Source organism: Accipiter gentilis, chromosome Z (assembly GCF_929443795.1).
Source record: "Accipiter gentilis chromosome Z, bAccGen1.1, whole genome shotgun sequence".
Classification (NCBI taxonomy): domain Eukaryota; kingdom Metazoa; phylum Chordata; class Aves; order Accipitriformes; family Accipitridae; genus Astur; species Astur gentilis.
This window is the reverse complement of record NC_064919.1, coordinates 43100098-43123671: the sequence shown is the minus strand read 5'-3', so window position 1 is coordinate 43123671 and position 23574 is coordinate 43100098. Positions and strand designations below refer to the sequence as shown.

The window sequence follows — 23574 nt, the reverse complement described above, 5'->3', positions numbered from 1 at the left end:
TCAGAAAAATGCTTTTGCTTCCAAAAGGATTAAATTGTTTTTACCAGTCACATTGTCTCTTGAAGTTGTTCCGCAAGCCAAGAAAGCTCTGTCTCTGAAGTTACTGATCACTAAGCAGATTGAATGACATTTGCATCACTAACTTCTGTCAGTAAACACATGGGTGGTTTACAATATTCAGCTGGTTGTCACAGTTGGTCACTCTTCCACCTCCTAGGGAAGTCATCAGTGGAGAATGTGTATTTGCATTTCATCCATTCCACTGCAAAGCTCAGTAGCTTAATAGAAATTTGCTTTCATCCCATAGCTGATTTGTTCAGACAGATACTGTGCATCTCCCTGCCTCCACCCTTAAAACAAAAATTAAAACCACTGTGATTCTTGAGGCAAGGAGACGTACCCACTTAAGTGAAATGATTGTGACTCTGCAAAATGCTTTGTTTTTTAGCATTATTAAATCTTGCTTACGAGCTGTCTTGTGATTTCAGGATGGTCATATAGCCCTACACCTTGCTGTCAGAAGATGTCAAATAGAAGTAGTTAAAAGTCTCATCAGTCAAGGATGTCCTGTAGATTTGCAAGACAGACATGGCAACACTCCCTTGCATGTGGCCTGCAAAGATGGGAATGTTCCTATTGTGATGGCACTCTGTGAAGCAAGTTGTAATTTGGATGTCATTAATAAGGTATGTGGAATACATAGATACTGAGCTACTTTGTTTAATAGCTCACCTATTGCATTAGATGACCCTTTCCAGTTCTTTGATATGAAAAATGTTTTTATTTTTTTATCTCTTAAAGTGGCCAAAAGCAAAGCATTAAATGACCCACCTTGCAAATTCACCTGTTTCGGTTGAATAGATGATTAAAGATCCATGAAGAGCCCAAGTGAATTATTCCAGTGTATTTTGCCACTCAACTCTAATGTGGAAATATATGGCTATGGGGCTTAGGGTTTGATATTTAGCTCTGAATGAACCCCTGTTTAAATGTTATATACGCTACAAAGTTTAAAAGTTACTCATAGGAATCTTTATGTTGCTATCTGCAATTTGTTTGATTCAGGTATTCTAGCTTCTTTTTTTTTCTGGAAAAGTACATATTCTGGCAATAACATTTTCTAGTTAACACTTCCATTTATTACCAAAGCACTGACCTTCTCTGTATTAGCTAGCTGAAGAAAGTTGTGGGGCTTTTGGCCTGAGGGTTGTCTAGTGCAATCACTTTTGGTTTTGATAATTAAAATCATGAGCTGACAAGTGAAAAAACTTAAAATAATGACCTCCCCAGTCCTGCCTCTGAGCTTAAACCTGATTGACTAGGCAATTAAATTCAGATCCACAGCTAAGAACACGTTTTGGGGAAGGTGCGTTAATGCAGCGCAAGGCTGGATTAGCACCTTTTGATCTAATGGAGAAGGCTGAGCTGGGATCAGTGGCCTGGCTGCAAGCATGCTGTGGAAAAAAAAGTCGGTCTTCAAGCGTTCAGTGGGGGTGGGATCATGGCTACAGAAGCCGTGGTTATAGTTTGTGTCCTGTTATTCTTTTAGAAGTCATGTACACTGGAGTGATTTTTAGAGTGCTCTTTATTTGAAAGGGTGAGTTTGGGTCTTCTCAACTAGAGAGGCTTTATTTCTACTGGTCCTCTTCAGCAGCGAGCCCTTTAATGGGAGTGCATTAACATAACGACCAATAGTCCTTAGTCCTCACATGTGGCATTGTCCAACATGTACGTAATACCAGTTGAAGGCACAGTTTGTTTCTTCCGCAGACTATGTGCAGTAGAACATCATACACATTTATTTAGAATCATAGATTCACAGAATCATGTAGATTGGAAAAGACCCTTTAAGATCATCAAGTCCCACCATAAACCTAACAGTGCCAAGTCCACCACTAAACCATGTCCCTAAGCACCACATCTACGTGTCTTTTAAGTACCTCCAGGGATGGTGACTTAAACACTTCCCTGGGCAGCCTGTTCCAATGCTTGACAACCCTTTCAGTGAAGAAATTTTCCCTAATATCCAATCTAAACCTCCCCTGGCACTACTGGAGGCCGTCTCCTCTCATCCTATCACTTGTTACTTGGGGAAAGAGACCAATACCCACCTCGCTACAACCTCCTTTCAGGTAGTTGTAGAGAGCAATAAGGTCTCCCCTCAGCCTGCTTTTCTCCAGACTAGAGAGCCGCTCCTCATAAGACTGGTTCTCTAGACCCCTCACCAGCTTTGTTGCCCTTCTCTGGACACGCTCCAGCACCTCAATGTCTGGCAGTGAGGGGCCCAAAACTGAACACAGTATTTGAGCTTTGGCCTCACAAGTGCTGAGTACAGGGGGACAATCGCTTCCCTAGTCCTGCTGGCCACACTATTTCTGATATAGGCCAGGATGCAATTTGAGTTGAGGTGTAGGGTTTTTAGGAGCCAGGCATCTTTTTAGTTTCTGGTTGTCAGGAAGTTATCTTTGCTTTCAAATACTCTCTCGTGAAGTAATTTTGTGTGTTTGTTTCTGAATGTAGGCTTGAAACAGGGAGAATAGCATTGAAAGCATGAAAATATGTGAAGTAATAGTAAGAGGAGTTAAAAGCAGAGAGTATATGATAGTGATATTTCTAACAGTACCTCTGAACATGAAAGACCAGAAGTGGATGCCATGAGGACCTGTTGTCAGTGGAGAGATTGATGGGGGAAAGCAAAAACTGGGGAAGCAATACTTACAGCACTTTCCCTCTGTCACTGAAAGCACGAATTCCTTCAGACTGACTACTTGTGTTGATCCCTTTTATTCCTTTGGGTGGAAGAGGGAGACTGCAGATATGTAATCTCCAGTAATACTTGGATTGAAATAGAATCCAGAGCTTTGAAGGTTAAGGATTTAGTGTTGCTTAGCTGGTTCATATCTAATTAAGCAAAATGCAATTAAATTTACTGGAAATTAGAAAGACATTCGCAAATATAGCAAAAAAAACTCTAAAGGATTCCTCAACAGTTGTGGGGGATTTAACTATAAAATTGTTTCCCATTTTTTAAGTATTCAGTCTAGCCTTTGTTTTTAATTGAGCTTTAAGCAGTTGTGCTTAAGCTGTAATCAAAATTACGTTTTCTTACAGTTTTTGCAAGACCTTTGCTGTGTTTCAGCGTGTATAGTATGTTTGATTATTAGTCATAAAATTTGGAGTGAAGTTCTTTGACTAACATAATGACATTTTTTTCCCCCATGTTAGTATGGAAGAACACCTTTACATCTGGCAGCAAACAATGGCATTCTTGATGTTGTCCGGTTCCTGTGTCTTACTGGTGCCAATGTAGAAGCTTTAACCTCTGTAAGTATTGAGAGATACTATTACGCTTCTTGCTTCCTTCACGTATGATAGTAGGAAACGAATTCATCGCTTAGAGAGGGGTGGAAAAAAGGACATACTGAATTTTTTTCCAAAAAAAAGTTAGGCTGTTGTATGTCCACAACTTGAAAAGCATTCTCTGTTGTCCACTTGTTCCCTTCTTACAACTGAACTTGAAACTGATTAAGGTAGAGTACAGCTGCAACTTCATGTACACCTAAGAATTTCTTCATGTAAGAATTACTTGTAGCATTGTGTTTTCTGTAAGCACAGTGGGCCACTGTCATTTCAAGGTATGTCATTTCACATCACATACCCTTACCGTACAAATGTATTGTATATATATCTTAAATATTTTTCTTCCTTTCAGGGAATTAAAAGGTTTTATTTTCATGGTGCAAGATGTGTGGGTGCATGGATGAGTGAACTAGCATGCAAGTATCCTTGTAAAATGAAACATTTATCTCATTTATCTCATTTATGCTTTTCCACTTGTTACCTCAGTCAATAAATTAAGCTTCCAGATCTGAGTCTGAATTTTCAACAGAGATGTGAACTGAACTGCTAGCATTTGTCAATGTAAACATTTCAAAATGCTTTTTGGGGATAAATTTGACCTAGAGTTCTTCCTGCTGTACTTGGTGCTTGTTGCCAATGCTGTGGGGTGTCCTTCACCTGCTCCACAGGCCTTTCTGGTTACTGTGTGGTCTGATGACCATGAACTTAAAAAATTATGCTCATCAGGCAGTGCCCTTGCTAAGGCATTGCTCCGTAAGGGGGGGTGAGCTAGGAGCCAAGAGTAAACAGCAAGGCAAGCAGGGACAGTGTCCTCACCAACACAGGCCCAGTCCCACAGTACCCAAGCAAAGCAAGCAGAGCAGGTCCAGTGATGGCAACCAGCTTCAGCCAAAGGTCCGGGTCACCAGACAAGTCCCTAACAATGAAGTAGGTCTGAGTTAAGTCAAGGTCAGGAATTGGGCTCGGTGACCACGGTCAGCCAAAGGTCTAGTGATCACAGGCAAGTCCATAGTGAAGAGGTAGGTTCAAGGTCAAACCCAGAAGTTAGGAACTAGGTCAATGGGATACAAGGCCACGTGCAGGCATATAGCTGTAGTGCTGCTCAGGTGAGGACCAAGTGCAGAAGCCTCAGCTTAAGAGTAGCGGCTAAGCAAAAGGTAGTGCGAAAGCCTCTGATGGGCCTTCTTTTCAGGTCTTCTTCCTTCACAGTCTGAACCAAGATTAGACAGCTGTATCAGACAGCTGGTCTTGAGCTCAGGAACCTGTTAGGAAGTGGGGATGGAGCTCTGGGTTACAACAGTGCCATCCCATTGTTGTAAGTAGGCTTCCTCTTTGCACACATCTGCCTAGACTTTTAGCAATTTGAACCATTCCTGTTGCCATTTTTCCAGTTTTGGGAGCCGGCACCTCTATCCCATTATAACCATGCCCACTGATCAGGCTCTGGCTGAGCCACTGCTATTCACACTCTTTGGCAAATACTTACCAGATGGTTATTTCCTTTGTATTTGTGCGTGAATCGCTGTGACTGAGCTGAACAAGTGATATATCAGAGTACAGCTGTTTAGCCAAAGCCAGGCTTGAAGCCAGAACAAACCCCCAGAGAGCAATGAAACACAAGCAAGCAAGGGTGTCAAGTTACCCAATCCATGCCAGGATTGTGGTGTCCCCCTTGAGAGGTGTGGGACCTCCTCTGATTCAAAGGGACAGTGCCTGCTCAGGGATCTGTCGCTGCATACGTACTTGGTGCTGGAGTTGGCCAGGCCATCTCGCAAGCTTGTGTTGCAACAGGAGCATAACCGCGCTCTGGAAGAGCACAGGGCCAGGCTGTAGCAGTCCTGCTTTGGACTTAAGAGGAGGCCAAAGATTTGAGGATCTGGGTAAAATTCACACTTAAGGTTGGTGAAGCCTGCATCCTATTACCACAGGGCTTCTCAGGACGGGGATCAAGGTTTCCCCTTTCTGTGAAGGTTTTGGATTCCCCTGGATGTGCCTAAGACTGGAAACTTGGGAAGCACTAGAAGTATTGAAGCAGTTCTGATGGCAGGCTAGCTGCCCAGCCGCTAGTCTGCTCTTCCTCTCATGCAGCAAGCGCTTGAGATTAGCTGGGATTTGGAGGGTAGGGTCAGCACAGACAGAGAGATTCTTCCTGTTTGATGTATCTTCTCTAAGGAAAATTAATTTTTAAAAATACATTCAGGTGTTTCTTTACTAAAGTTGCAATTATATGTCAACAATGGAAGGAATTTAAGGGTTGGTTCAAGTTTAGTCAGTTCACACCATCAACTACAATTTTGGCTGTTTCTTGGTAATGTTCTGTTCCTGTTCTGTCTGAATTATCTGACATTCTGGAGTACCTAATAACTTCTAGGGAAACGTGAAAATGGCTTCTGTAGGTGGACACTCAATTGTCAGAGGTATTTATTTTATATGTAAGGATAGTAATTATAGTAACCTCAGGACTACTTAAGACAATGCAGCTTTCACATGAAAAACTTGTAAAGTAAAATCAAAGATAGAAACCCAAGAAAAAGATCTTAGGTTTCCAGTACTACCTCTTAATAATTCAAAGCTCTTATCTGAGAGAGTGAAAGAAGCAAAGTGCTCATATATTAGTTGCCTGTTACCAAAATTTAAAACAATACAATAGCATTAATGTAGTTTTAAGAGTGAAAGTAGCGAGCAATTTTCTTTCAGCCTATTTAATATTAAACAACTGACCTGTGAAGCATGGGTGATTAATTGGCAAGACCAGAATGCTGAAGGCAGCTTTGCTTCTCCTTTTAAATTTGCTGATGCAATTTAAACCACATCCCTTACACTGTTCTTGCTTTGTGGAAACCTCCAGTGACTGATATGCCACTGTCATTCCTTATCCATTAGTAAAGAAAATTCACCTGCTATTCATGTGAGTGAATATGCTGATGTGTCCCCTCTTGGTGAACTGCTTAAACTTTTAGATCTGTTCAGTATGTAATATCTAGAAATCACTATCATCCTCCAGTTGGTGAGAAGAGAAGAGGAATTCAGATGGGAAGTATTGGTATTGCTCTCAGGCTCTGAATTCAAAGTATCTTGTTACAGTGGCATCCAGATGCCAATTTGTAAAAGAAATGCCATTGTTCTGCATTGCACCTTTTTTTTTTTTTTTTTTTTTTGACAATTTAAAAAAACAGGGATTCTGGTGGGGGTAATCATTACTGGTTGTTGGTTGTTGGGTTTTTTTACTTCTCTGTATTTCATTTGCATCTGACAGCAATTCTGTTAACTGCCTTGAGCAGCTGAGCTGTGTTGTGATTTTTTGTATTGTGGGCAAAAGGAAGGAACTGCTGCTAATAATTTGTGTTTTAACAGGATGGGAAAACAGCAGAAGATCTTGCCAGAGCAGAGCAGCATGAACATGTAGCCAGTCTGCTTGCAAGACTTAAAAAGGTTGGGAATGCATTACTTTTAACTGAGGTTTTCATGTTTTTAAGATACCAGGAAAAGTTTGACCATGGGAAATCATATGATAAGATACTCATCAAAGCCATTCTAAAAGCTGCTGCAAAAATCCTTACTGGAATGCTGTCTTTTGACAGCCCTCAGTTAAAGCTGTTATGTACGTGTTAGCAAAAATGGCTAAGCTAGTCTGCACCACTGATCTTATGCTGTCTCTGACAGTGCCTAGCAAAGCATCTAAGGTGTTTAGAAGAAACTGGAAAATAAACTATTAAGAATTTGCACATCCCACAAGAGAACTTAATTCCCCACCATCACCATTTTAGTTAGATTAGGGTTATGAAGTATGAGGGGTCTGTGCCCCTTCTGGAAACTCTAATACCATATGGAATAGTTGCATAAGTTCTCGATGTTTACTTTTAATTCTGCAATTTCAGTATCTCCAAATCACAACTAGAATGGAAAGCTGATCTGGGCTTGTAAGGCAGAAAGTCTGACACATCTGATACGCATTGATTTTTGTGAATAGGCAGCATCGCTCATGCTGTGAAGGTTCAGGGACCACTTGCCTGGAGATCACAGGCAAGAACCAGACCAGTTAAAACAATCCTGTTTTAATTATGCTGATGGGTCTGTGGAACACTGAAATAAATGACCATTTCAGAGTAGCAGTAGAAGATGGTGTGTACCAGGCATTGCCAAGGTGGAAGTAGAATCATGTCCTGTAGTCCTGCCAGTAAGTCTGTATTACTAGGATTGTAAAATACATCAGCAAAGATGTCAGAAAGTGCCAAAGTTCAGGCTTCCTTTGCAATGATAGCTTTTGTAAATGTTTGTTTTAACAGGATCAATTTTGCTTAGTTGTATCCCTGCACCCAAACCCTTGTCTGTGTCTGCATGCAGGTGGATAGATTTGTGTTTTAGTCATGATGTAAATAGGGAACTAATAAAAATTGACCTAGAACAAAAGGGAGAAAGTCAGATAAATCTCTTTTGAAAGAGATGTTAGTAGCTGTAACTCTCTTCTTGTTAGCAGAGTATTTTTAATTAGTAAAGGCCTGCCCATATATAGGGAAAATGTGTGATAATTAAATACTTCATCAGAGTATAATCTGCAGGAGAGTCTGATCAGTTGAAATTGATAAATTACATCAAACCACTGAAAATATTCTAGTACTACTCAAAACGGTCAGTATCATCTAGTACAGAACATACCTGATGCTTGTTTTATTTTCAGTGCCTGTGGAGAGTTTTGTCCGTAATAGCACATACATGAAGAACCTACTGTCATAGTGGCTCTTGCAGAGATTAAGTATTAGCCATGAGGGGGTGCAGTATTTGCATTGTGACTAACTTATTTAATAAATGCCTTTTAGCAAGGAAGGAACTAAATTATATGAGCTACTATTTCTGTCAAATTTCTCAGCTTGATTGCTGCATGAATTTTGGGGGGCTGTAGGTGCTTGTTTAATGACTCATCCTACATGTTAAATTCAGTACAAATGCAGAGCAACAGAGCCTCTCAGCTCCAAATGGGGGGAATGAAGGAAAAGGATATGAAGCTGGTTCCTTTGGCCTTCTACCTTTATGCTATCTCTCTGTTTCCTTAAAACAGGTTTTTCTGTGGTGAGAGACACTTGATAGTTTTCTGTCCTGCACTGCATCCCCCTGTTGAGTTGATTTTTCAAGTTCAGCTTTTGTGGGGAATAGAGCATGCCATGTCTCATTGCCTCTTGCTGGGCAAAGAGAAAAGAGAGATTCGATTTGTTCATTCCCAGCTCTGTCTTTGGCAGGAATAGAAGGAGTATTCTTCAGATACTACAAGACAGGATACAGAGGGGTAATGGGAGAGCTCAAAGTGGAAAGCTCTTCTGTAGGAGATGTGATTGGGTTTGAGAAAGACCTGTGTAAGAAGACGAGGTTGCAGCTGTGCAAGAGACAGTGAATGCACACAGAGGGCAAACTGAGAGGAGAATTAAGTAGGGAGGCAGATCTGTTGAGGCTTGGGAGTAAAGAGGGAAACCAGTCTGGAGGTTGTATGCTTGCAGTAGAGGAGTAGAAAAATGGAAGGTGAATAGTATGCAAGAAGTCTTTTAAGGTAAAGAATAAGTGTGTGGGGAAAGAAGAGGTAAGAGTTGTCTGGGAAAAGCAATATTTACCTTGCAAAGAACTGAAGTGGAAATAAACAGAACTGAGTGGGCAGAGGGAGAGGGAAGATGACAATTCTCCCAAATATGAGAAGTACAGAAAAAGTTGATGTAAAGGAGAGGGGAGATGCACACCGAGTTTTCATAGCGCTCAGGTGGTAGCTGTCACTGCAAAATTCTTCAGTGCTGCATGTATAAGATTATGAATATTGATTATGCTACTGAGACTGACAAGTAAGGAGAATGGGTACTGAAAGAGGCTAGTTTTTCCTCCTTTGCCCTCTCCATCAGAGGTCATTCACTGGTACTGAGCCTGAAGTCATGTGTGATTTTCATGAAGACTCAAGGTGGCTCTGGAATCGGCTGTGCCTTGTCTACCTGTCCCTACCTTCCTGCCAGTAACTGATCATTTGCTTGATGAAGTAGATGGAGGAACTGATCCAGATGAACACCAACCTGGCAAGAAAGCGTTATCTAAACCCAGTGGTCTGAGTTCGTTGGGAGACGGAAGTTCCCTGCCACATGTTCTGATTTCTTCTTTATGTTGAATTTTAGGATACGCACCGGGGGCTTTTTATCCAGCAGCTGCGGCACGTGCAGAATCCACAGCCCCGCATCAAACTGAAGTTGTTTGGACACTCTGGCACTGGGAAAACAACCCTTGTGGAGTCTCTCAAGTGCGGCCTGATACGAAGCTTTTTCCGAAGACGCAGGCCTAGGCTCTCCTCCACAAACTCAACCAGATTCCCCCCATCTCCTTTGTCTTCCAAACCCTCAGGTATGGCTTTAAAGCTGTAAGATTTGAATGAGAAAACATTTTCCTCTTACTCTGTGTAGCTCCCAAGGAAGAGCTGTTGGCTGCACTGCAAAAGGCAGGACAGGCTAAGCATGTAAGAGACTAAAGCAAAGCGGAGAGGGTATTGACTTCTCTGTGCACAGGCTCATACCTGGTGTAAGAGTGAAGAGGAGCAGTGGGTGTGGAGGGTGCAAGGACTAGTTAAGGTTTTGTTTACTCACATGCTGCACAAGTGAACTTGGAGAGTGGGGGACAGGACTTGTGAACGCCAGCATTTATTTTTTACAAAATGTCCTAGGCTATGAATGCCAGTGTCGTGACTAGATTCTACTATTGTGGTTTTGGGGGATTATGCTTTTGTCAGCCTTTTTGGTTGAGTAGCTTCAATAAGCTCTGTGCAAAATTGAAACAGTTGCTGCATCTTTATGTGATCTTTAAGTAATAACAGAGGATTCAGAACTGCCTCTGATGCATTGGAGTGCTTTTCCTTAAGGTACAGGAGTGGATTAGCCCAGCTAGAGGTGTCTCAAATTGTCTCCAAACAAGGTGAAAATAGAGGTTTTCTGAACTGAAGTAAATGTGTGCAAATAATAGGGAAACTTTGCCCATGTAGCACCAGTTGGCCTGTGTGAAGTGGGAAGAGCTGCAGGATGTGGAGGAACTAGCTAGGTTTACACTTCAGCATGTGCCCGGCTTTGGAAGTACACACAGTTGTGGCAGGACAGTGGAAAGAATAGTGAACTATTCATCCAGGTCCCTTTTCTAACACTGAGAGGCTGCTCAATGTATACAAGCTAAGCAGGCACTTTGAGGATCTCAAGTTTAAATTGCTGTTTAGAAGTAGTCTTACTACGTAAGTTTTAGATGGGGTAAGGGTTGCCTTTTTCTTTAAAAGCTTTTGGATAATACTTGCAAGTTTAGTTTCATTTATCATTTCAAGTAATGTTGGAACAGTGCTGGCAGTAGATTTCATCTCTACTTGCTCTCTAGTCACCTGAGGAAGCTATAAAGTACTCACAGAGTGGCTTAACAAGACAAGTTATTTGACACAGATCCTTATTGCATTTACTGTTTACTTAACACAAGGGGCTCACATCTGTGACAACAGAATAAAAAAATTGATTAAATAAATCAGTCAGAAGTTCTTGATTTATTTATCTTAATTTACTGTCATACAAGGGGAGATAAATCACTCAAGGAATATCAGTTCCTGGAGGCAGTGCAGGAAGTTTTTGACTGAAGACAGACTTTTTTGTGTTGGTTGGTACCAGAACCAGAGGATAGGTGTCATGTGCTCACACCATCGTAAAATCAAACAAGACTGCCAGTCACATTGACAAATCATTATAGAAATAATGGTAAATATGAAGCATGCACTTGGAAATAGCTTACCTAGATATAAAGCCAGAAAGTTGTGCAGTGCTGTGCATACTTGAAACTTGTGCAGTTCTATGCAAACAAAGCTACTATTGCATTGTTTTCATGTTTGGAGTTTTGGGTTTTGCTTGTTTAAGTGTCTGTACTTTTTGGGTGAAAATAATTATATAACATGTAAATAATGTTATGGGTTGAGTGACATCATCAGGTAAACATCTAAGCCAGCAGGATTTGGTCTGTACTTGGATCATGTGCTTAAGTTTGTTTAAATTCTGTAAAAATAAGTGTGTGAATTCACCATGTATTTATTTACAAGAACCTAAAAATTTAAATATTACACTAGAAGATCAAACATGAAAGCATAGTGTTACAGCTGACAGGTAGTTTCTTTCTGTGTTAAAACCCAAGTATTTGAATTCAGCATCTAGTGGAGGAAATAAATCTTTAGTTTCTCCACTAGATGGTGCAAGTAAATTAAGAAGCCCTTTCATTTATCATTTACTCTTAGGGAATCTGAATTAAGTATGAACTAAACAAATTGCTTATTAGTAAAATAATTTTGGTTAAGGGCCTGCTTTTCTCCATCATCCCTGCAGAAACAGTTGTTATACAGTGGTATTTTTATCCTTCCTTACAGGAATCAACTATATAAATATGTAGGATTTCCATGCTAATAAAAACAGACCATGCTATGAAATTGCAGGCCTTAGCTAAAAAAGCCAAATATCTTTGCAACATAGAAGAACTTTAACTATTGATACCTTTCATTCCCAAATCAATCAATTTTTTTTCTATGCTTCCCACCCAGCGGTGTATCTGCTAAAGGGCCATATGTGCTATATGGGATCATTGTAATACTTTCCTTTTCATCATTCAGAATAAGGATGTAGTTGTGTATGCTCACAGCTTAGTAGTCATCTCCGTTCTCTGAAGCGCAGTTTGGGGTTTTTAATCAGCTTTTATGCCTTGCATACCTATTTTGAAGTGATCTGGTTGTGATTTTCACATGGTTTGTAATCTCATTTTCCTTTCCCTGACCCAGTTTCAGTAAGCATTACAAATCTTTATCCTGGTTGTGAGAATGTCAGTGTGAGAAGCCGTAGTATGATGTTTGAGCCGGGCCTGACCAAAGGGGTGTTAGAAGCTTTCGTTTCACCTGCTCATCACTCTCACTTCTCTGCTGATGACCAGTCCACCAAGGCCATTGACATTCAAAATGCCTACTTGCATGGTAAGCAGAGCCCTGGGCTGGCATGCCTTAATGCTGTGGGACAGTTAATGCCATATTGCTTGTTTTTTAAAATTAAAAAAAAAAATCGGATTTGATATGGTAGTGACTGTGGTTGAGAATCCAACACTGGTGGGGTTTAGTTTTTTAAGCAGAATGTAAATCTGCATGAAGTTCTGTACCTGTAATATACATAATAATCACTAGGGATTTGGTTTAATAGGAGTGGGTTGGCAAACCAGAAGGGTCCTTCGCCTGTACTGTATGTCCTTTGGAGATTTTATCAGGTTTAATCTGGTCCTGTAGACCCGAGTGTCCTTACCATATAAGTGGTTCCCAGTTGTATGAAGGACCTACCTTTCTCACCCCATGACAGGGCTGGAGCATGTTTGGTGAACCCTGGAGCTCACCAAACATGGTGAGTAGAGCTTCTGATTTCATTTTTTTTTGAAAGGAAGCTAACTGCTCTGCAATTGAAATTGATTAGCAGTAAGAGAAGTCAGTCAGAGAAGTTGTCGTAAGTATATATATGGCTTTTCACTGTGAAGACCATACAAATGGTGCATATACACCACCAGCCATACTAATCATTATGTATGTGGTATAATCTCTCCCAGTAGTATCTCTTCTTCATAAGGAAAATGTTTTGCATGCCTTAGCAGCTGCAATTTTGAGGCTGAGTTAGGATTAATCAAGATTTTACTGTGGAGAGAGAAACCTATTTATGAATTGAGTATATGCAGACTAACACATGCAATGACAAAACGTTTGTCCTACAGGCTGAAGAGTTTGCCATGTAGCTAAAGCTTATTCTTTGTCCAGTCTTAAATTCCTCTTTCAGTGTCATTTGAAACCAAGTCAGAGTCTGCAGTGAAACAGAATTATGCAACAGACTGTCAAAAGGGGTTTCTTTTCTTTCTCTGTGCTGCCTTGATATAAGATGGAAGTGTGCACATGGGTGAACTCTGAATAACTGTACTCATAACAGTAGACTTGAGGTTTCTGGCTTCTTTTTTTCCAGAAGTTTAAGGTGCCTCTTAATCAGCATTTATTTAAATAGAGGTAGTACAACTGCTGCAGACTTTACCCTAATCAGATGGTGTGTCTGGGAAGTGTTGTACAGTGCAACACACTAATACTTTTTTCACTTGAAGCTAAAGGAGATGGCAAAAAGAAGCACAGTGCTGTTGGGATCCTTAACATGGTGATTCTTCAGTCCCAATTTATCAACACGATGTGAATAGTCCAATTCTGTAAAGCGAAGTGGCTTCTTTGAGAATGTCGTTTGGCTCTTTTTAATACCAGCAGTGGCATGTTAAGAAGAAAAATTAATTAAAATGTTGAGCTTTTTGGGGTGAGCAGGAAAAGAATAGGAGCCTTTATTCTAGTTTTTCCAGGGCATTACAAGATCGTTGCAGTTGTGCAAGGCAAAGACCAATTTAATATGTAAGGCTGCATGCGTTTTAACACACAGGTGCTTCCATGTGGCATCCAGCTGAATGTCCTAGAGAAGTGAATGTGAGAGAGGAACAGATTGTGAGGACCCAATTTCTCAGCTTCTGAGTGACTGAAACCCATTCCCTTTGTTCATCATTGCGTTTGCAGTCTTGCTTTTTCACATGCATACGGTTTTTCTTTGTGAAAGTTTAAATCAGATTAACTCTTTTGTTTGTCTTTCCATGGCTGAAAGATGCTTTGTGCTTACTGACAAAGTGTGATCTCTTCCTCTGTCTGTTTTTCAGGAGTTGGTGATTTCAGCATCTGGGAATTCTCTGGGAATCCTGTGTATTTCTGCTGTTACGATTATTTTGCTGCAAATGATCCCACTGCAATTCACATAGTGCTTTTTAGTCTCGAGGAGCCTTATGAAATCCAGTTAAACCAAGTGACCTTTTGGCTCAGTTTCCTGAAATCATTGGTCCCAGTTGAGGAGCCAATAGGTATGCCTGTCAATGAAATATTAGGGGACTGTAGGATAAAGCCTCTTGTGTTTCCCTGTGACTTTGTACGTCCTGCATGTTGAGTGCTGTTATGTGTCTTCATCCCCATGTATTCAAACAAACTTTACACACAGTTTCTTAGAGAAAGGGAATTTTATTTGTTGGACAAGCCTGAAGAGTTGTACACACCACATAGTCCAACTAAAAAGGGTCATGAGGTACAGTGCAGCCTCTTGTGGCACTGGGATTTACATCTCTAAATGGCAGATGAAGTTTTATGTCAGATAAGTTGAGTGGAAAAGTGTTTCAGAGGGTTGGAACCATTTAAAACCATTTTTAGATGCATTGATTAAATTCTACTTATATCTAGCCTCAATTAACAGTGTTTCCAGCATAAATTAGTCTTGTCAGTGAGAACAGGACAGAATGACATTGTGGAGTGGCATTACCTCTCAGTACATGCAACTTTAACATGTTTAACTACGGTTGTATTTGGACTTCAAATTTCTTAAACTTTTGGTGCATCAGAGCATACAGAAATAGGTACTTGTAAATTTCACTTCACATGTTCTCAGACTTTGCACAGGTCTTAAGTTAAGTTTACTTGTTTTATATTGAAGCTTTCTAACAAACTGGAGGTTACTTGGGTGGTAAACAAATTACCTTAAATAACTTTTTTTTTTCTCTTAAAAGGTCTGTAGGTCTAGGTGTATATATATATATATATATATATACACACCATATAACTTGTTTGTATTGGTAGCTGAGCCTTGATCTGCAGACTGTGACAGTTTCATGGATGAACCAAGCTCTGACATGTGTCTTGGTTCTATGAACCAAAATGTTATTCCAGCCAGTGGGTCTAACTCAGCACTCATGGACATTTGTAGTGCTGCTAGCAACTCACCAGACAAGCATATCAAATACTTACATAGTGCAAAGAGTGTTTCCCCTTTCCTTGTGGTCTGCTAGATTCTGTATGCATTATCTCAGTCAGATAATGACAAGCCAAGGCAGTTCAGCCATCTGCGTGTCTTTCATTTTCCATTTTAGATCAAATCACAAGGTTAACAGTATGAGCATTTGGATCTAATGATATGAAGTTACTTCTGGAAGTAAAAACTCAGAAATTAGCAGAATAGTATCAGTGCTGAAAATACAGTTAATTTGTAATTGCTGAAAGCTTTTCACAGCTCTTCAGTCTAGCAAGGAAATTTAGTTCTACCAAGTTAGCATTTCAGTTAATCATTTCTTCTTGCTGATCTAATTATCAGCATTATTTAGATACTTTGCTTAAATCGGTGTTTATACTGGTCAGCTCCAATTGGGTACCCATGCATTTGTACTATTACAAATCTTTCAAGTAATATGTAGGAACTGATGTTAGCAGAAGACTTAAACTTCTGGAATTACTTTCCAGTTACTTTGTCCAAGTCCTTCAGCTGTCAAAAAAAAAAAAAAAGTACAATTACAAAGTACTTATCTCAAAGTGCTACACAGAGATTTGTGAAAATGTGGCCTTTTTTAATGAATGAATCAAGATTCTGTAGCTCTTAGTTGATGAAAACTGAACAGTGATGTAAGCATATTTCTCCCATGTGAAGTTTTTTTCAGACTAAAACAGCAGGATTGGATGTACTGTCTTTTTTAAAGATAGTCTAATGATGTCTTCTCTCTTCTGGAAGATCAGTTTGAGAAAAGATTGAAAACTGTGTTCTGTACTGTCATCTCATTCATGCCATTTGTATCTTTCTTTCTTTCTCATTCTTTTCCATGGTTTCTGCCAGGCTTTCCTACTTAACTCTCACCTAAGTGAGAGGTCATTGTTTGTGTAAGTACTGCAAAATAGCATTCGTACCAATGTATGAATGTTGTAGACATTTTGTGTTCTACTTATAATCCTCTACTCTGCACCTGTAGTATTAAGGACCATCCAAAGGTTGTGAGAAACCCTTCCAAGAAGCAGTTATTTTAAATTATTTTTCCCTACACTATCATAGTTTGTAGTTAATAGATATATCATTAGTGTTATTGAGTAATGTTTTGTTAAAACAATAGTGTCATGTAATACCAACATATCTGATGTTATTCCAAGAGTCTAGCTATTCAAATTGGACATTATATAGATAATCCTATAGGCAGATAACAGCCAAAGCACCAGTGGTGTAAGCACCGTATGGCTATGCTTTGAGTTGGGAAATCCACTGCAAAAGTGATTGGTATGATGAATGTAAAATGTATTGCTACTTTCCCAGCTCAGTAAGACAGCCATCTCCATAGGTATGTCTCATAGTGAGGGAGTCCTCTTGTTTCTCTTCTAGCATTTGGTGGAAAGCTGAAAAGTCCCCTGCGTGTTGTTTTGGTCGCCACACATGCTGACATAGTGAATCTTCCTCGGCCTGTTGGAGGAGAGTTTTGGTATGACAAAGACATGTCATTGTTGAAAGAAATCAGAAACAGGTAAGTGGGGAGTGTTATTATATGTAGCGTTTAAACATGCCAATTGCAAAGAAAAAAATACTAAGATGCATAGGAATATATAAAAGGTTTTCATGTGGCTTAAGCTTCATGGTATTATGATATTTTGAGTATGTTCAGGAAGCTTATATTGTGCAAAAATTGAAACATTTACCAATATTACAGTGAACAAACTGCCTTCAGTGAGCTAAAAGGAGACCAATGGTGCAAAAATAAGTTGAGTCTTAGGAAGTCTCACCCTGTAAACACTGAGATACATCCAAAGGCCCAAATCAGCCATCAGTCTAACATCTTGGTGCTCAGGTTTTGCACCAATCTCAGAAAAGTGTGCAGTTCTTAGCTACAAACTCTGGGTGCAAAAAAGGAAGCTTTATAGGAGAACCAGCCTTTGCTCTGAATTGATTTAGGATGGGTAGGAAAAAAACTTAAACCAGGACTGGAGGTACTCCCTGTACAGTTTGTGAAGAACTGGACATTGTGGACTCACAGCAAATCTTCAGCAGATGTTTGAAGAGCATGCTTACTGTAGATGGAAATAGGGAATTTTTGACAAACATGCTATTGTGTAAAGTAAAAATAATTTATATCCAAAGTGAGCACGTAAGTGGGTAACACGTGGTACAAGGAACCATCCATACCTGTGAGCATAGACACTTGTCTGGACTGTACAAAAAACAGATGTAGGAATTCCAGCACAATAGTGGTAGGGCAGTATCTTAATTGAAATAAACCAACAGAAAATACCTGTGTGTAATATTTGGTGTTGGAATCCTTTTAAATGCAAATCAGTCCAGAGCTAGGAAAACAGGTATGTGAGTTGAAAAGTCAAAATGAAGTGAAAAAGAGAGCCGGTGTCAATAGGAATGACAACTGAACTATTTAAAGAAGAAAGAAAATAAATACAAAGACCTTAAAAAGAATTAATTCCTACTATCCCTTCTCTAGTAAAATGTCTGGTTTTGTAATTACAAGTCCTGTGATGCAATTTTAATTTTCTTATCCATCATCAGCCTTCTTCCTTAGGAAATACAATTTTCTCTCAATATCTCTGATGTTTTTCAAGAAAAATAGAGAGCAGCTATACTGTCTGTGCTTATAAAATATCTTGGCATAATCAGTACTTAAACTTTTTCATCATTCCTCGAAGAAAAATAACTCTTGTGTAATTTAAGACTGAAGTACTATTGGATTAAGAAAATAAAACTGGATTTGGGACTCACTAAATAATTGCTCTCTTTTTCTTTTTTAGATTTGGAAATGATCTGCAAATTTCAGACAAGTTATTTGTCTTGGATGCTGGAGCATCTGGGTCTAAGGACATGAAGCTTCTCCGAAATCACTTGCAAGAAATAAGAAGCCAGATAATTTCTGTAAGTAGTGTCTAATGGTCTGGGTTGGGCCAGCCAAAATTTGAAAATCTTGTGTAGTAATTTACTGTAAATCTAGTACTTACGTTATGAAACTTAAAGAAAGGAGTGCTGTTCCAATTTTTTAGCAGCATGCAAGACAGGCCTGATGATAAACAAACTCCTGACATCAAAGATTCAGTCAACATTTTCAAAATTGTAGGTGTTTTATACAGGTCACCAGAATGATCTCTCTTGAAAGCAAACGATCTGAGATTTTCAGTTCAAAGTTACAGATTCGTATTTTGAATTGACAGTGATTGGATTCCAGCATTGGCCCTTCATTTGGGTTGGTTTTTTGAATCTTTTTTTTTTATCAGCATAGTATTACAGGAAAACAGAATGTATTTCAAGCAAATAAGTTTTTTGTAAAAAAAAAAAAAAAAACAAAAAAAAAACAACACAAAAAAACAACACCAGAGTAGAACAGTTTCATCAACTGTTAGAAAGATAATTCCCAATATAGATGTGTGAACTGTATATGCATTAACTTTTTGCCGCACTTTTTTACTGAAAATATGTGCTAAGAGTTGTATATGTATGTGTAGGTGTATATATATGAGACTAAAGGTAAAATAGCCATGGTTTGATGTTATCACCATGAATCTACAGACACTTCCATACTGAGGGTGACCAAGTCAAGTTGTTACATAGCCTGTGCTAAATAGATTTAAATTTCTTCATACCAGAGGCCCTCTTACTTATGTGACAAACCAAGACTCTCTGCAGCTACTTCTGATAGGTATTTAAAAAAAAAAAAAAAATTAAGTGTGAATGTATTACTGATTTCATTCTGTAGGTCGAGGAAAATGTTTGGCTTTATGCAAGATTCAGCCTATTTTACATTCCCAATGGTCTCTTGATTTAATGAGCCTTTCTTCTCTGACAAAACTTTATCATAGCTGTGGACACTAATTTGAAAACTGGAGGGCTTTGCTGCATAAGAAGTGTGTGCTGTGGCTTGAGAGTGTGGGATGAAGTCATCAGTGATGACATCAGTGTCCAAGACAATCAATAGATAAAAGTACCATCTTTACTTCTTATCTGGTACCTTGCTGCCTCACCTGTTGAAGTAAATTGCTCTTGTACAGATATTGATGAGATTAAATGTTTAATCATTAAATGATTTTAATTAAATGTAGACAGTTTCTGAAATAATTACTAACTTCTAGACACATGAAGACAATTGATACATTCTGAAGTCACTGTTTCAGGTGGTCAGCACATTTGACCAGGCAAGACTATATAAACCAAACTATTCTGTGTCAGGATTCCCTTTGTAATCATGGTGGCATTTGGAAAGTTCGCTTATTTCAGCGAAAAGGTTGTTTCGGGAATTCACTTTGTTAAGATAAGGTAGATCTTACAGCAACTGAAATCCAGATGGAAGAATCCATCACAAGGGGAACTCTTTAGACATGAATATATGTCAAGAATGCATTAGACCTCGTAACCTCTATTTTAAAAAAAAAAAAAAAGAAAAAAAGAAAAACAAACAAAAAGCCCCAACAACAATAGTACTGTTGTTCTCAGCAGAGCAGAATTACAAATGGATGTTTTCTGTGCTTTTCTAAGACTTGCCCACCTATGACTCACCTTTGTGAAAAAATAATCTCCACACTGCCTTCATGGAGAAAAATGAATGGACCCAACCAGCTGATGTCCTTGCAGCAGTTTGTATATGATGTACAGGAACAGCTTAACCCCTTAGCAAGTGAAGATGACCTACGGCATATTGCACAGCAGTTGCATAGCATAGGAGAAGTAAGTGGTTTTATCTAAATTGCATCTCTTTATTAGCAAGGTACTGCTCTGGTAGAATATTGCTTAGTGAGATTTAAGCAAATGTCTGTAGTTTGTTGGTTTTTTCTTTTCCCTGTTAAGACATCGTAAGGAGTAGAGACTGATTAATAAGGTTTTTTGTTATCGTAATTGTCTTGTGGCTCCTATTTCAGTCCACATTATTTCTTTGAGACAGGAAGAATTACAGTTTATTGATATAGTTGTAAGAATATAAAATACCCAGAAAGGGTAAGTATGCTATCATCTTAAGTGAGGTAGTGCCTAATGTGTTCACTGCATATGAGAAATTTATGTGTGTCCATTAGAAATTGAATCATGGGATAACACCTTTGCATAAATAGCTTGCAGGCCATGGTTAGGCTTTACAGCTATTGGACTCTAATGGCTTCTAATGATTACTAGTGGAAATCAAGAATAATGCATTTTGTTCTGAATACTTGCAAGAAATTAAAATGCACTGTTTGTTTTTCTCCTGTCAGCAGTGTTAATTGAATGATTGGGACAGTAAGTTAGGAAGGAGAGAATGTGGGGTATCATCTTGTACTTCACAAGATGTAAATAGTAACTTTCATATTTATAAACAGATTAACATTATGCAGAGTGAAACTGTCCAAGATGTTGTGCTTCTGGATCCTCGCTGGCTCTGTTCAAATGTCCTTGGAAAAATCCTGTCAGTGGAGAACCCAAAAGCTCTCCATCACTATAGAGGTCGGTACACTATAGAGGACATCCAGCGTCTGGTGACAGATAGTGATGTGGAAGAACTGATACAGATTTTGGATGCCATGGATATTTGTGCAAGGGACCTTAGCAGTGGAGCAATGGTGGATATTCCTGCTCTCATAAAGACTGACAATCTCCACAGGTCTTGGACAGATGAGGAAGATGAGGTGCTGATTTATGGTGGTGTTAGAATCGTTCCTGTGGAACATCTTACCCCATTTCCTTGTGGAATTTTTCATAAAGTTCAGGTGAATCTCTGCAGGTGGATTCATCAGCAAAGCACAGAGGTAGATGCTGATATACGTCTGTGGGTAAATGGATCAAAGATTATGAATCGCGGAGCTGAGCTTTTAGTGCTGCTGGTCAACCATGGTCAGGGTATAGAGGTTCAAGTTAGAGGACTGGAAACAGAGAAGATCAAGTGCTGTTTACTTCTGGATTCTGTATGCAGCACCATTGATAACTTAATGGCCACAACCTTACCAGGCCTTCTGACTGGGAAATACTATCTTAGTCCTCAGCAGCTGAGGGAACATCATGAACCAGTAATGGTCTACCAGCCTAGAGACTTTTTCCGTGCACAGAGTCAAAAGGAGACATCACTAACTAACACTATGGGGGGATATAAAGAGAGCTTTAGCAGTATACTGTGTTTTGGGTGTCTTGATGTCTACTCCCAGGGAAGCCTAGGAATGGACATTCATGTTTCCGATCTGAATCTACTTACCAGGAGGAAACTAAGTCGGCTTTTGGATCCTCCTGATCCTATGGGCAAAGACTGGTGCCTTCTGGCCATGAACCTGGGCCTCCCTGATCTTGTTGCAAAGTACAATACAAATAATGGAACACAAAATGACTTTCTCTCTAGCCCAGTCCATGCCCTTCTGCAGGAGTGGAGTAATGCTCCTGAGAGCACTGTAGGTATCCTAATGTCTAAGCTGAGGGAATTAGGTCGCAGAGATGCAGCAGACTTTTTACTGAAGGCATCTTCTGTATTCAAAATAAATTTAGATGCTAATGGTCAAGAGGCTTATGCTTCCAGTTGCAACAGTGGCACCTCTTACAACTCAATTAGCTCTGTAGTGTCACGGTAAGAGCAGGTGGGTGTTCTTCATGGACATCTTTTAAAACTGCAGAAAGGATAAAAGATACAGTAGAAGAGTTTCTGTGCATTTTCATTATGAGGTTTTACATCAAAGGATCTCTTATCTTTTCCCTAGCACCACCTTTTTGTGCATAAACTTTCTACTTCTAACTGTGAATTGTTGCTCTTTATCTATTAAAAAGGCTGGTGTACTTCTGGTGTTTTGAAATTATTCCTGATACATAATGTGCTGCTTGATACTGCCATTTTAACTGGAAAGTTTTAACTTTTGGATTATGCACTGCAACTGTTTTCTAAAATATTTCTATTCTCCCCGTAAAAGGTAGGGGGAGAGGAATAGCACATATTACCTGAAATGTGTTTTTCTTACACCCATATTTTTTAGTTTTCATCGTGTCTTCTGCTTAACATTTTTTTATATTTGTAAGGAGAGAAATCCACCATTTGTGGTCAACCTGACTGAATTTAAAACCACATTGTTTATAGCTGAAAAAGGAGTGCCTTTTGCAGAAGGGAGGGTGCAGTTGATTTGAATGACCCTGCTGGAGTTACAAGAACATGCTACCTCTGTTTCACTTAAATTGTCTGCATGCTTATCATTGCAAGTGGTGCTTGCCTTTTAATTTTTCCTGCACTTCTGAGACATTGGTGATGACTCACGCAGAGCATTCTTGTGCCAGTACTATGGGTGTAGACATGTGATACCTAATCAGCTTCAGTTACAGTCAAATCATAATGTGAAAATCTCTTAAACTTGCCAATTATCATCCTTCATTGTTTCCACGCACCTCAGGTAAAAGTTCATACCATTATAGAGTTCAAAAAACACAAGTGTTGGATACTGCAGAATAATGTTGTATAGTTGTCAGTTGTAATTTGTGTATAACAAAGATTTTCTACTATTAGATCCTGCATTACTTTCTTCCTGTACTTGAAAACTTTGATGGGGATAAAAACAAAAAGGAAGCAAGGTTTCTTGCAGTGATAACTTTAAAATTGTTATGAGGGAATATGACCCATTCTCTGTTCTAAAAAGCATGTAATTTCAATGGTGCGATGTGTGTCTGTTTATATATATTGTATGTACATATATTAATACTATTTTTTCCTTAATCTTACAATGTAGTAAAATTTTAAAGGATTTTTCTACAAATAAACTGTTGCTTGTTGCATCCTTGTCGTTCATATTCTGTAGCTGAAAGGGACTGAAACTTCTCTTTTCCTTACAGTCACAATCCTGGAAAGGCAATGCCTGATTTCTAATGTTCTGGGAACCTCCTGTTTCACTTCAGGGGGATTTCTCAGTACACTGGAAGAATATTTATTTATTTGTTTACTGTGGAGGTGGTCCCTCTGCAGCAGAGGGATTTGCATTCATTTTGACAAATCGCAAGCCAAAGCAGTTTGCTACATAGCTCTTCCTTTGTGTTTTTTTAACAATGGAAACCAAAACAGCAGATGCACGTCTGTCATCAGGAGTACTCCAGATTATGCTGTGTTGCAAAGGGGGAGAACACTGCGTTAGAGCCTGTGGTGTGGTAATGGTCCTTTACATTAAGGATCCCCTCATTGCATGAGGGACTGCGCTGCTGCTGCTGCTTGTTTAAACTCTCAGCTTCACTCACGGATAGCTGCACAGTGTCTGTGTGGCACTATACAGGCAGCTCTGCACAATACCTCCTCCCTGCGTATGCTGCAAAGGAATTAAACAGGCTCTTCTTAACGGGCTGGTTGCTGTTTCCCACTGCTTTTCTTTGCATATTTTACCCT

The 23574-nt window shown here is 39.3% G+C and overlaps 1 protein-coding gene across 6 annotated transcripts in view; it reads left to right on the top strand.

The window, feature by feature from the left end:
- DAPK1 (death associated protein kinase 1) overlaps positions 1-22940 on the top strand; it is a 93974-nt gene extending 71034 nt beyond the window's left edge. For 4 of the 6 annotated variants that reach the window (XM_049795010.1, XM_049795009.1, XM_049795011.1 and 1 more), the window contains 10 exons: positions 489-686; positions 3226-3324; positions 6715-6792; positions 9504-9726; positions 12164-12352; positions 14092-14289; positions 16611-16749; positions 18017-18137; positions 19749-19937; positions 20561-22940. In XM_049795010.1, the coding sequence (XP_049650967.1) occupies positions 489-686; positions 3226-3324; positions 6715-6792; positions 9504-9726; positions 12164-12352; positions 14092-14289; positions 16611-16749; positions 18017-18137; positions 19749-19937; positions 20561-21793 (2667 nt within the window). In that variant the 3' untranslated portion in view covers positions 21794-22940. Of the gene's footprint in view, positions 1-488; positions 687-3225; positions 3325-3712; positions 6502-6714; positions 6793-9503; positions 9727-12163; positions 12353-14091; positions 14290-16610; positions 16750-18016; positions 18138-19075; positions 19198-19748; positions 19938-20560 lie in introns of those variants that run through there. The other 2 variants (XR_007505073.1, XM_049795014.1) reach the window with 2 other exon arrangements.
- Positions 22941-23574: the final 634 nt, after the last annotated feature.